The 14033-nt window shown below is 33.3% G+C and overlaps 1 protein-coding gene across 11 annotated transcripts in view; it reads left to right on the plus strand.

Annotated features, from left to right (window-relative positions):
• RIMS2 (regulating synaptic membrane exocytosis 2) overlaps nucleotides 1-14033 on the plus strand; it is a 583644-nt gene that overhangs the window by 197075 nt on the left and 372536 nt on the right. For 6 of the 11 annotated variants that reach the window (XM_055314270.1, XM_055314269.1, XM_055314271.1 and 3 more), the window contains exon 1: nucleotides 8627-8758. The exons of the other annotated variants lie outside the window; for them this stretch is intronic. In XM_055314270.1, coding sequence (XP_055170245.1) covers nucleotides 8637-8758 — 122 coding nt within the window. In that variant the 5' untranslated portion in view covers nucleotides 8627-8636. Of the gene's footprint in view, nucleotides 1-8626; nucleotides 8759-14033 lie in introns of those variants that run through there. 11 annotated transcript variants of the gene reach the window in all.

Consider the following 14033-nt stretch of genomic DNA (forward strand, 5'->3'; position numbering starts at 1 on the left):
CTGAGTAGAATAAAAAAAAACTATTAAAAAAAGAAAAAATAGAATTGCATTTGAATTTGGCAACATGGAAGTCATTGGTGAGAACAGTCTTAATGGAGTGTATTAGAGATGGAAAATTGATTGTCATAGATTGAGAAGAGGGTGTGAAATGAGGAAGTGGATATGGTGACTATAGACAATTCCTTGAAGAAATTTTGTTGTGAAAAGGAATTCCTAGAAAGGAATGTGGGATCAAGGGAGGTTCTTTTTAAGATAGGAAATAACATAGTAATAAAATCACTGGTGACTTGATTTTACACATAAAACAAATATTATTCTTCATTATGACAAGTATCATTAGAACCAAGAGGCTCTAAATTAGATTCGATAATAAATAAACCAGGTATTTTAGGAAGGAGCTTGTAAGGAAAAGGGAAAGTTAGATGGAAAATTGATAGAGTAGGTCTTGTTTATTTTATACTTTCTCCTTTCAAATTTGGTGCTTAATCACCTTCACTCATAAGTAGCTGAGTTCTCTGATTAATCTTGATTTTGGTTCATTTCTAAAGCCCATATCTAATTATATTTTTAAGTTGGTAGCATTGGATCAAGATACCTGTAGATTTGCATGAACTAACTTGCATAAGGTCTTCTGCTTTTTTTATAGTCTTGGCTGAACCAAGACTAAAAATTTTGTTTGCATACCTTTCACCAAGGGACAAAAAGGGGTAGATGAAGGCAACCTAGATGTCTGTTTCTGGTCTATTTTTATAGTGAGATCTGGGTCCTATGGAGTGAGTGATTTCAGGCTAAAAGAGCTCTTTTCAGAATTGTTTTGAAACACAGGGTCACAAATGGTAATTCTTCAAATTCCAGATGATGGAATATGTAACTGAGAGTCGATTATACCATTCTTCTTAAAACATTGCCTTTTATTGGCTTCTAAGGCCACCACACTCTCCTGATTTCCTTCCTACTTTTATGGCTATTCCTCCTCTTTCTCCTTTACTTGCTTCTTCTTTACCTGATGACTTAATGTGGAACTTAGTTCCCCTGTGCTCTCAAACTTTTTTTTGGAACTTTCTCTTTGTGTAATGTCATTTACTTACTTGATTGAAATAGTTACTAACATGCTGATGCTTCCTGAATTTATATCTTTATTTTATTTATTTTTTTTAAATTTATTTATGATAGTCACACAGGGAGAGAGAGAGAGAGAGAGAAGCAGGCTCCATGCACCGGGAGCCCGACGTGGGATTCGATCCCGGGTCTCCAGGATCGCGCCCTGGGCCAAAGGCAGGCACCAAACCGCTGCACCACCCAGGGATCCCTGAATTTATATCTTTAAATGAGAACTCTCTTCTAAACTCCAGAGTGGCATGTTCAATTGCTTATTTATTTGCTTTTTTAGCTATCTTGTATGCTTCTTAAATTCAACAGCTCATCATCTTCCTCTTCCTTCTCTCTCAGTCTGCTCCTCCTTTAGCATTTTCTGTCTCAGCAAATTTTAAAACTATCTCCTTGGTTACTTAAGAGAGAAATCTGAGAGTCATTTTTGACTGCTCTCTTGACCTTCATACACTACCTCCCATCCCTGTGGCAAATCAATCATTATGTCTTGTTGATTCAACATCTACCTTTATAGTCCTTCTTTGTCTTCATGATACTGTAATCATTGTAATTGAAGCCAACTAATATCTTGCTTTGACTAGTGCTTTAGCTTCCTAGTTGATTTCCCCATACTCATATGTAGTGAGATAATATCTTGGTATATTTATGATGTTTCCATTTGCTCACGATGTAATGAGTAGAGGGACTTGCATGAAAGAAAGCAATTGTGGATGGGAACTCTTTGAGGGCCGTATTATTGCACAGTATTCCATTTTCTCCATATTTTGCTAAAACAAATTTATAGTTGAGCCAATGGTGATTATTTTTAATTTTCATGTGGATAACAATGGACATTCAGTTTGCAAACTTAGGTGTGAATGCTTAAGAGTCCTGAATCTATAAACACTTCTTACACTGTGGTTCCTGGTGAATATAGCATTTAGAGATGGTGTTGGCTCTTATTTGTATTGACATAGCTCCCTGAAATTGTTGTGTTGCTTCCTTCCAGTGATTCTCTTGATAGTTATCAAGGAGTTACATACTTGGAACTAGTAGTCCTAACACTGGAGGGGCTTGCCAGTTTGTGTTTTCAGAGATCTTGGTTCTCTTTGTTCTAGGAGGCAGAATCTAGATAATCACTCTGGATTTTCATTCTGGAGCTTAAATCTAGGCCTGACTCCTGTGTCCAATGGAAAGTAAATTCCTATTGCTGCCAGCTTGTAGGTGTGGGAACTACTCTGGTAAGAGCTGCTTGGCACTGGACTGTTGAAGCAATCTTGTAATACCTCTCAGAATAATGCAGCTTGAGCTAAGCATAGTAGGATTAGCCCTCATATTTCTGCTCTAGAAAGAGGAGTCAGAGAAATGATAATAATGGTGGGGCTTCATGCATTTGTCTGTTCAGCAGCAGAGGCCCAAAGAAATAGCCCCAGGAAATACTACAGAATTTTTTTTTGTACATCAGGAAAACAATAGTATCAACATGTTTTAAAAAACTTATCATGAAAACTGCTGTAGATATTTTGAACTCTACTGTTTTCTCTGATTTTACTCTGGAATCTTTAGATTTATAGCGTGCATATTTAAGTCTGGGCCATTCTTCCTGTCTTTCATCCCTGGATATACCATATACTGTCCACTCTAAGTTGAAGTACCAGCCAATTTACCTTTATTGAATGCCTTTTCCTTTCTACTTTTTTTCAAAATTTCATCATCTGCCTTTTATTTGCTTCTTTGTTATCCCTGAGGTGAACAGTTCTATGGTCTTGCCTCAGGGAAATATTTACAATGCATGACACTAATTTGCAAAACATATGAAGACGTTTGTTCTCTGGACCATCTTTCTTATATATAACCCTGAGATTTTTATCAGTCAGATGTTTCAAATAGTCAGTGGAACAAGAATAATGCAACAGAAGAGATAGTGCAGTTGTTTCAGTTATATAATAGAACTACAGATGTGTATTTTAAGAAAATGACAAATTCCTTCAAAGCATTTCCGGGATTTTTGTTATGGATTAAACATATTATACATCATATCATTTCAGTAGTTGATTAGCTATGCTCACATGTTTGCATGTATGGGACATTTTAATAGACATACTTTGGTACTCTTAAAAACTCAAGTAAGGGATCCCTGGTTGGCGCAGCGTTTTGGCGCCTGCCTTTGGCCCAGGGCGTGATCCTGGAGACCCGGGATCGAATCCCACATCGGGCTCCCTGTGCATGGAGCCTGCTTCTCCCTGTGCCTGTGTCTCTGCCTCTCTCTCTCTCTCTCTCTCTCTCTCTGTGACTATCATAAATAAATTAAAAAAAAAAAACTCAAGTAAGAGGTCTGTGCTTTAATTAATTTAGAAGAGGTTCTCAATTTTTATTCTTTTTTTTTTTGAGTTTGTGTTAAATTTTTAAGACATTTAGCTCACAGCCATTAGGCATAAGTAATTTTAATTTTTAAGAGCTTATGCTTTAAGTATTTTTGAGGATATTATAAACATGTTAGTGCTAGTTATTTTTTCTCCTTTCTTTTGGATGTTTCATAGTACTGATTAAACAATTTGAGTTATTATAGAATGTTAGAAACTCACTGATAAAGAGGAAAATCCCTTTGCTAATGGATACAGCTTAATCGCGTGAAAACTGATAATCTAATTTGATTTACTTGAGCATTGCTAAGAAAAAGTTCATGGCCTGACATCATACTTAATATGCATGGTTATGATTTCATTGTAATTGTAGAATTGTCCACTTGTAGGTGGATTAAACTTTGGGCTTTTCTTGTAGCTAGTGTATATAAAGAAGTATAATGAAGAAAAAAAATCTGTGCTCAAATATAATCAATATTAACATTTTGGTGTTTATTCTTCTAGTGTTCTCTCAAATTTTGAACACCTTTAAAGTTTTTGGTACATTTTACTAAATATCTCTCAGAAAGGTTCTACCCATGTATACTTCTACTATAAACATAGTATGAGAGTGTGCCCATTCTCTAACCCTCTGGCAAATCAATACTTTGCCAATTTAATGGGCAAAAGCACATTATATTATTATTTTTATTTGAATTCTTTTGATGTCTTAGATTAAACTCTTTCAGGTGTTGATTAGCTTTTTAGATATCTTCTTTAATAAAATTGCCTCTGCTGCTAGAAATTGCTTAACACATCTTCTTCTGGGAGAACTCTAATTAGTTTTTCATTACCAGTGAGGTGCTAAAGATTCTAATAGTACAGCCAAGTTTCCACCATCTACATCACTTGTGAGAGTTAATGCCTCTCTGCTGGACTCAGTATAAATATAGATCTAATTATCTGATTTTCCCAAGAAGAGGTAAGTATAAGCATTGTATACTGTCAGTATCTAACAGACAGAGAGATAGAGCCTTGCACAAAGATATTCATGAATAAATGCACCAAGAAATGCATGAATAAAGATGATAAATAAAAGATATCTGAACATAATTAGTAGAATCTTGGTTCCAATAATTTGATTCCTTAGGTAGCTCATAGGTTACTTCCAATCACTATGTAGTTTAGAGTTTATAAAATGTATTTATATGCATTACATGTTTAAATATAATAATAACCCTGTGAGGTAAATTACATAGCTTGAAGAAACCATAGCCCGGATATATAAAGTGAATGTCCTGAGGTATAATGGCTGGTTAGGTTTAGAGTTAATATTTTTTTAAAAAGATTTGATTTGGGGCAGCCTGGGTGGCTCAACAGTTTAGCACCACCGGGCCCCGGATTGAGTCCCATGTTGGGCTCCCCACAAGGAGCCTGATGTGAGGATCCCAGGACCCTGGGATCATGCCCTGAGCCAAAGGCAGATGCTCAACCACTGAGCCACCAGGCGCTCCTGGAGTTAATATTAAACCAGGCCATCAAACTCCCAAGTGCCATGTTCTTACTCTCCTTATAGAATCCTCCAATGTTTATGTTACATGTGTCCTACAGTGTACAGAAAATGTAAAACAAATATTAGCTGTAAACATTCGTAAAATATTCAGGATATTCCAACAAATTACACAATGTTTTTGATTGCAAATATGGGTTGTTCTTATATTTATGAGCCTTATAACATGATGTGGCCAGCTAAAATAAACACAGAAACCAAAAACCAAACTGAGTCCTGAGCAGTTTCCTATCCTACTTATGGGATGTAACTAGAAGCTAATTACTTTTTCAATAAAATAATAGGCATCTGTTCATTCAACAAACATTTATTGAGCACTTATTAGGCACTATGCTAAAAAAAAAACAAACGTGAGCCGTAACCTCATGGGACTGGAGCTGAAAGACATGAAACTTTTTTTTCAAGTAGATATATAGTGACAGTTTTATCAAATGCATGAAGAACAAATACAGGATAAAATGAGAGTGCATGATAGGGATCCTAATCCAGGTCAGAGAAAGTCTTCTTAAGAAAGTGACATTTGAGTTCCTTAAGGATTTGAGTGACATTTGAGTCCTTAAGGATGAATGGGAGCAGGTGAAAGGTTCCTAAAGACTGGGGAACCGGAAGAAATCACTTCTAGAATGTTGAAGGAACTAAGAAAGCTGACCAGTAGTGTGTGTTGAAGGCGGAAGCCAAAGAAGGCTTTGAGGAAGGTAGTTGCTGTAATCTTTAGTCTTTCAAAGAAGTCACATTGCAGTTCATTCCAGTGATGTTTCCATTGCTGAGACCATTTTTTGAAACTCTTCCTATGACCTTGCCTTCAGATCCAATTTTGAAACAAAAGAAACTTTTTTTTTTAAAGCAACAAAGGGTGCTTTGCAGTGTAATCACCTTCTTATTTAACAGACTTGCTTCAAAGGGGCTTTTGATTATTTATAAAAATTGAATCTAACCACAAAGGGGAAATTATATATATATATATATATATATATATATATATATATATATATACATCCATCCATACATATAGGGTTCACAGATAGTATAAGCTTGGAAATTATATATCCATCACAGATAGTATAAGCTTGGAAATAGAGAATTTTAAAACAATATGTTTTCACTTATAAAAATTGACCTTTTACAGATGTAAAAAATTAACATGATCAAAAGATTAAAAATTTGAAGCACATCAGGTTGCTTTTGAGTTAAAGGAAAGAAACCTATTTAAAGTTACTTGTGAGTTAAAATAATTGAGATGTTTGCTCTAACTGAAATATTCTTGATTAGGTCGCTGGCAAGTAGTTTTCCTATTCATGCATAGAAGCTGATCTGTTCACAAATAGGTATGTATGTATGTGTGTGTGCGCACGCAGACCCATGTGTGTATATACATAGAAGATAGAATGATAGGGTAGGAGCATGTGACACGGAATCCAAAACAGACTTTCATTTAAATACTCTTTTTATAAACTGTGTTATCTTTAATCCTTCAGAGCCTCAGTTTCTTTTCATCTATAAAACAATAGAATTACAACTCCCTTATATTTTCTTTTTTTAATATTTATTTTTTAAAATATTTTATTGATTTCTTCATGAGAGACACAGAGAGAGAGGCAGAGACATAGGCAGAGGGAGAAGTAGGCTCCAACGGGGAACCGGACGCAGACTCAGTCTCGGGTCTCCAGGATCACGCCCTGGGCTGAAGGCGGCGCTAAACCGCTGAGCCACCCAGGCTGCCCCATTTTCTTGATATTAAAAAAATACATTTAGAAGTCTTAGGGTGCCAGGGTGGCTCAGTTGGTTAAGTGTCTGCCTTTGGCTCAGGTCATGATCCCAGGGTCCTGGGATCAAACCCTGTGTTGGGCTGTCTGCTCAGTGGGGAACCTGCTTCTCCATCTCTCTCTGCTTGTGCTCTCTCATTCTTGCTCTTTCTCTCTCTTAAATAAATAGGTAAATAATCTTAAAAAATTAAAAAATAAATACAGAAGTACTTTATGAACCAAAAGTATTTTATGATTATTCTGTTTCATAATAGGCTAACATGCACCTATAGAAATATAAAATAATAAATGATAAGCACTCTTAGTTGAGGACAAACCTAAAATTGAACACCGTAGTTTCTTAAAAAAAATTGATTATTTGAAAATTAGCATTATTGCATGTTTATTTTGTCATTAAAAAATTGAAAATTTGCATTATTGCATGTTTATTTTGTGTCATTAAAAATTTATGTTGTTACATGTTTATTTTGTGTTGCTCTTTTGTGACATGTTTATTCATGTCAACAAAGAATTCATCAGTTTTTTAAAAACTTCTTGTATTTAAGTGCCTACTTATAGTGGTATGCATGTGGAAGGGGATAGAAAGGGTTAAAGCTGAAAGTTGAGGTAAAAAGGACTAACACGGGTATATCTGTTATAGATATGTCGGTTTAGGAACAGTTAAAGATTAATAAAGATGTTAACTTTCTCTAAATGAGTTGATTTTTAAAATTTGGTTTACACACTACTTTTAGAGCATCTTTTGTAGAAAGATGAATGCACTTGGATGTAGAATAACTAAGATTTTATTTAAACCGGAATTACTTTTTTGAGAATGGGTGGTGATCTGGGGTACTCTAAGACAATTAGAGCCTTCAGGAAATATTCTTTTCTGAAAAATGCTCTGACCACCATTTATTGAAGTAAGTTAATAATAGTTGATAAAGTCTCTCTGGGTTTAGTTGTGTGTTTTTTGTTGTTGTTTTTTTGTTTTGTTTTTTAATTTGTGGGGAAGTTCATATTTAATGTGGGCGGCTTATATGAATTTTAATTGATAGAGTATAATTTTTTTCTAAGTTGGACAGATAATCATGTAGTCACTATATATGGCCCTTAGAAAGGGACTGGATTGAACATTATCCACTATTTCTTTAAAAATAAATGAAGACATTTTAAAATTAAGTAAGAAATGAAGACAAGTAAGTTCTCCAAATGTCTCTTTGGAAGCACAGCACTATAAATACAGGCAATAAAAACCCTATTGTCTGTCATATTTTTATAGCTTCATGATATCAGAAGAAGATAAACCACTTATTTTTAGAGTGTTCTGTCCTATGCAGCAGCCTTCACAGTGAAGAGACCTACATACTCTGTTGCTGGAGTTACTCATTTTTCAGGGAAAGAGGAAAGGGTTGGGAAATTCATAATTTCTCTTCTTACCCGGTAGTAACATTGAGAAGATACCTTGTCCCCATTTTTATTACTTCTGAGATTTTATTGCTGGCAGCCAGATGTGCTGAAACTCCTGACGACAGCATCTATTCATTGCGTGTTTTTAATAGGCTTAGAGAAATATGAGTAGAGTACATGAAAGCAGCTCAGCTTCACACTTCAGCTGGGAATGCCCAAAAAGCTTACTGCTGTTCAGAATTCTTGCTACAGTCAGGAGAAAGCCGAAAGCTGTACGGGTACTGAATCTTCTACGACTGAATTAGAAGAATAATGACTGTACAATTAACTATCAACCTCTGCTCATTTAAGCACAGTTTCTACAGAGCTCAGGAGAAATATGGAACTTGATTGGCATGTTTTTATTTGATGGTGTCTGCAAATAGATGACTTTAAAGACAGGTGGTAAGGAAAAATAAGAGAAAGAAAAAAAAAAGAAAGAAAATGCAATTTGAGACATTGCGCCAGGTCTGCAATTCTGTTTTATCTCATTTTCATGGGGTTTTCTCATCCCCACCAAATATTTTACAAAATGAGCTTTTTGGACAAACGCTGAACAATGCAAGGTGAGTAAAGCCAAACTATATTTCTTTTAGCATTGATATTTTCAGAATAATCCTATATGTCTATAAAAATTGTTCTGTATTGAAATGTTAGTATTATAAGGGTGTTGTCTTTAATATGAAATTTTATATAGTATTCTCCTTAATTGATTTTTAAGAAGGAAAATAAGCTTACTTCAAAGCACCAAAAGCATCTTAAATTTAACTAGTTTGACCTTTGAAACATAATACAGGCTGTTATATGATTTCATTTTCTAATAAATAAACTGATTCACTTAAAATGCCTGATGGATTTTTTTTTCTTTTGTGAACATGGCAGTGATTACAATGCATATATAGGGATGGGGATATATAATCATATGTGATTTGTTGGAAAATGTGAATTAGCAGTCATGCATGCTCTTTGTAAAACATGCGGAAGATGTTTCCTGGGTCTGAGACCTTTCTCTATGCAGGGTAGATCAATAATCACTTTTAAACAAGCTATATTATCAAACTGCTAATAATGCTTTGTATTTGCTTGGCTAGTTTGAAAGGATGCTTTGTTATAAATTCCTATTGCTTTTTCAACCTCATCATTTTGTGTATATGGTGAAGACTGTTAAATTAGGAACATATGTTTTAGACGGTTTCTCTGGCTTAGATAGAGAGCCTAAAAGAGACAGCCTATTAAAGAAGGCTTTTAAAATGCAGTTTTATTATCCAGTTGCTTGCGTTGCGAGAATTGCTAATGTTATACCCCTACTATAGAAAAGATCCCATTTTAACTAAATATATGTGGAGAAAGCTTAAGAAAGAAATTCTGTGAATATGATAATAATGCACTAAAACCTTCTGGAATTTGAGGGAGAACTGATAGTGCATAGAATATTGAATGGTTCTGCTGGTCTCTTCTGAACAATGTGAGGCAGCCTATTTAGAGATTTAAGAAAACCTGTAACACAGTATGTGTCTTAATTTAGCAGATGAAAAGGAGGCTTTTAAAATTTGTTGACATTTAAAATGTTTACTGATGATAAATATATGACCTTTTCACTGAATATGGAATAATATATCTGTTTTTTAAATAAAATTTCACTTCTTTCCTCAGAACAGTTCTATCCAATTGACTGATTTTATGTTTAGTTTTTAGATAATTTAAAATACAATAGTATATGCTATGATATTCTATAATAGGCTATCTATATTTTAAGATACTAGGTTTTTTAACTTAGTAATACATCACTTGAGTCTTGAGTGTCTGTAATTTATGGTAGAAATAATCTGTATTGAATGTTATATTTAAATCAAAGAGGCAGTATGGCTTTCTTAAAATTTCCATGACCTGAAGCTACCAGTTTTAGGATTTGTACTCAACCTTTATAAATATTCTCTTTGCTTGATTTCTGTCTTTTTTTAATGCCAAGAATTTATGTGTTTAAAAATATTAATACTAGGTCTGGGTATATATTCACGTTAGAAATTGTGCTGTGAACAGTATGGCATGGAATTTAGTTTTAAAGGAAATGTTGTTAGATTTAAAATATGAGAATATTTATATTTTGATGGGTGTGTGGGTCCATATCACTATGCTTTTGTTTTAGCTTCAAGTTTCTTTTATTGTTGGCATATTTATAATTGCATTGCTCTCATTATTAAAAATCTAGAATTTTATATTGCTGCAATTAAACATTAAAATGTGAAGCTTCTGATGCTTTGTAAAACCAGTCTTATTTAGCTTACTTTGATTTCTTTATCTAAGATAATCTGAAATTACCACTTAATCAATAAAAATTTTATTCTGGTTTAGGAGAAAAAATATAGCTGCCTTATATGTTCCTAACTTCTTAGTCTTCAAAAAACATGACATTTTTTCACATGCAGTCTATTGATTTTCATAATCAACTACTCGATTTGCTTTTAAAATCAGTCAAAACCAGTTATACAAATAGTTATTATAAGTATGAAGAGTGAAAATAAGTTAATATAACTGGATTAATGCCTCCACATATTTTAATGTTTTAGTTACTTTGTGTTCAGATAAGATATAAATGATCTTTTAGAACTCTTTCTTTAGAACTCTTTCTCTGCTTAAATTCTTTAAAAAAAAATAAATGCCTTGACATCAACATTTCAGTTAGTATTGAATCAGAAAGTAAGATGTAGACTGAAAAATCATTCTTGAAGGAAAAGTCATGGAAAAATAATGACCCTAGTATGTCATCAGAAGATGTGATCTTACAACTTTAAAAATCTTTCTAAATAATGAGCCTTTCAACCTTGTAGACTGGACATTAATGGTCTTGAGATCTGAAGCATCAATTATGTAACTATGTCTCTGGAAAGAGCAGTTTTGATTGTTATGTATAGTAATCATTTAATTGTTTGGACTAATTCAAATGAAATATTCAGTATTTGTGTTGTGACATGAACTATGATCTTTAAATTGATATAAAAACAACGTCATAGATATGGGCAGTTAGATTATATTTTATTCTGAATTGCTTTCTAGGAGAAATTACTAGAATAAGTACTATGCATTGGTTGTGGTCAATATATCATTGAGGGGACCCTTTCAAGTAATATTCTTGAGACTTTTCCTAGGTAGCTAATCATATCCTGAAATCTGCAACTCAACTTTCATCAGGTTTCAGATGGTAAGGCTGTTTATTTTTATGACATATAAGCAATAAAAGGTTAAAGATGAAAATCTCCCATAGTAGTTACTCCAGAAACATTGGCTGGTTCAACTTGTCAAAAGAGCCAAGATTTAAATACACGAGGAATATTTTATGGATAGTAAATTACTAAGCTGTATATGAGTATAGTATTTTATTATCAAATGAATAATTGAAATTTATTTATGAGTGAAAATCACTAGAATATTTTAGACTTGTTGTTGGAAGCTATATAGAATGATCCTTATGTTTCAGACTGAAAGTTCTTAGCTTATTCTCTTATCCTTGTGATCCTTGAGTACCATTTCATTGCATAAAAGAGGTGGCAGGATATTCTCTGTGCTTTTACAATTGAATTGAAACAACTGAAGGTAAAGCAAGAAAAAAAAATCAGGGTCTGCATTCTACATAAATCCACTTGACAAGTTTTGATGAAATGCCACTTTAAATTGTTATCAAGTTTGCTTACTATAAACTCATTTTTACAAATGAAATATTTAATCAGATACAAATATAATTGCTTTTGTTGCTAATAAAATGGATATTTCAAGTGCTCTATTCATTATAAAGCCTAGATTTTGTGATCTTGTCTTTGGAAGCAAACATAAATACTGGGATGCTAGAAGATATATTTTTAACAGAGCTCACTGCAGTGAGTAATCAGTGGCTTTGAAGAGTATTCAAATACATGATAATGATGACTATCTTTTGTGATAAAATTTGTGGAAAAATGTACTTCATATCCTTTAAGTTTTTCCATTTACTGGTTTTTAGTAGTCTCTCTTGTACAGTGAAGAAATCTATCTTTTTTCTCCAGATGTGATTTTTTTCTTTGTAACTAAATGGGTGGCAGTGAATTTGCTGTGCCGGCTGGCCACACAGGGGCATAATAGGACTGGAATTTATTCAGAATAGGTTTTAAAGACAGTATTTCTCTCCCTTTCATATACATAAAATGAGATAGGCAGACTTCCATATTTCAATGTAAGATTACAAAGAACTTAATAGACCAAAGGATATTTGGATTTGTTGGTGTTTTTGATTCCTAGTAAGATAACCCTATGATCTGGTTTGCCTGGCATAGCCCCATTTTATGCCTGCCACCCTGCACTAATTATTGTCAGTACTTCTCAATAGTGTTGCTATTTGACAATAAATTATAGGGCCACTCTATAAAAATGAAATGTTAAGTCTTGAAATTACCTAGGGCAAATAGACTCTTTTCCAATGACAAGTTTCCACAGTTCTAAAACATTAATATTATTTAAGTAAAATATGATTTTGCAAAATAAATGTTTAATTATTTAGTCTTGTAGTGTTTTGGGTGGAAGTATTTCATTCTTTACATAGCATTTACTATTGCTTTTGTTTATAATGAAGCCATCAATTCGTGTTCAGGATTTTTGAGATAAACTCCTGTTATTTATCATGGCACATTAATGACTACTTTGACATTAAAAGAGCAGCATGCTTACTTTTCATAGCTCTGAGAGTGCAATCTGCACAGTATGCATTGTTTGGAGTTGGTATGATCACAGCACAATTGATTTTTCATTGTAGGAACATTTTTTTTATGAACAGTCTTTATTCTGAAGTGTAAAGCACCCAATAGTCTGTTACATGTGCACATGTATACACAAACACACACACATATTTATTTAATCTTGTTAAATATATATACTATAAATAAAACTAATAATTATATATTGTAGATATAAAAGCTAATCTTAACAGTGATCTATTTCTAATCAATGACTTATGATTCATGAATGTATATCATATATATTTTTACTTGAATATTTACTGTAGACCTTAGCTATATACTATAATTATTAGTCCAGATCCTTAGTCTGATACTGATATGTAATTTTTAAATATTTTCTTTTTGGGAAAATTTTTATAAAGCTGTGTTTTTGTTGACGACTGACAGGCAAATGTTGACTGTACTTTTTTATTATCAAGTTTTATATGATCATGGAGAGTCTTAGAAAACTCAAGATAATTATGTAAACTTTCTGTTCAATGCTGGCACTATTCAGCAGTTGAATTCATTTCATACATGGTATGAACTATCATATTCATATTCATATTCACTTATTAGTTACACAGAAAGATTCATGTCTATAACGAAAGAATTCCTAGGACTGATCCATAATTTGAGTTCAGCTTCTGAATTTCAGAAGTTTTTAAAAATATCTCAGAAATGTGTGTGAATACTTTTTCTAGGGCAAAATGGGAAAAGCCATTGAACATGGCTTTCTTTTGCCTAATGTTTTTCAAACTGCTTTTTGTTTGTTTTTTGTTTTTACTAGAGAATACTTCCTTCAGAATGTAACTCAGTATGTAAAGCAGGTAAAAGTGGAGCAGCTCTGATTTAGGAGGTGGGACATGGGACCCACATTAGGTTCTAGAAACAATTTTCATCTGCTTACTTAAAATCAAACTCAAGACTTGTCATTTAAACTCTTGTAAACTTTCCATCTCACCTTTGAAATGTCAGAGATAGAGGTCATGGAAAAATGGCAAGGAGAGCTGCCCATGTTTAGTCAAGAATTGATCTGTGCCTGACTTTTCTATAAATATTATGTTAGCTTTATGTTGTATAGTGTTGAACATGAAAC

The sequence above is a fragment of the Nyctereutes procyonoides genome, unplaced genomic scaffold, assembly GCF_905146905.1.
Source record: "Nyctereutes procyonoides isolate TBG_1078 unplaced genomic scaffold, NYPRO_anot_genome, whole genome shotgun sequence".
Taxonomy (NCBI): domain Eukaryota; kingdom Metazoa; phylum Chordata; class Mammalia; order Carnivora; family Canidae; genus Nyctereutes; species Nyctereutes procyonoides.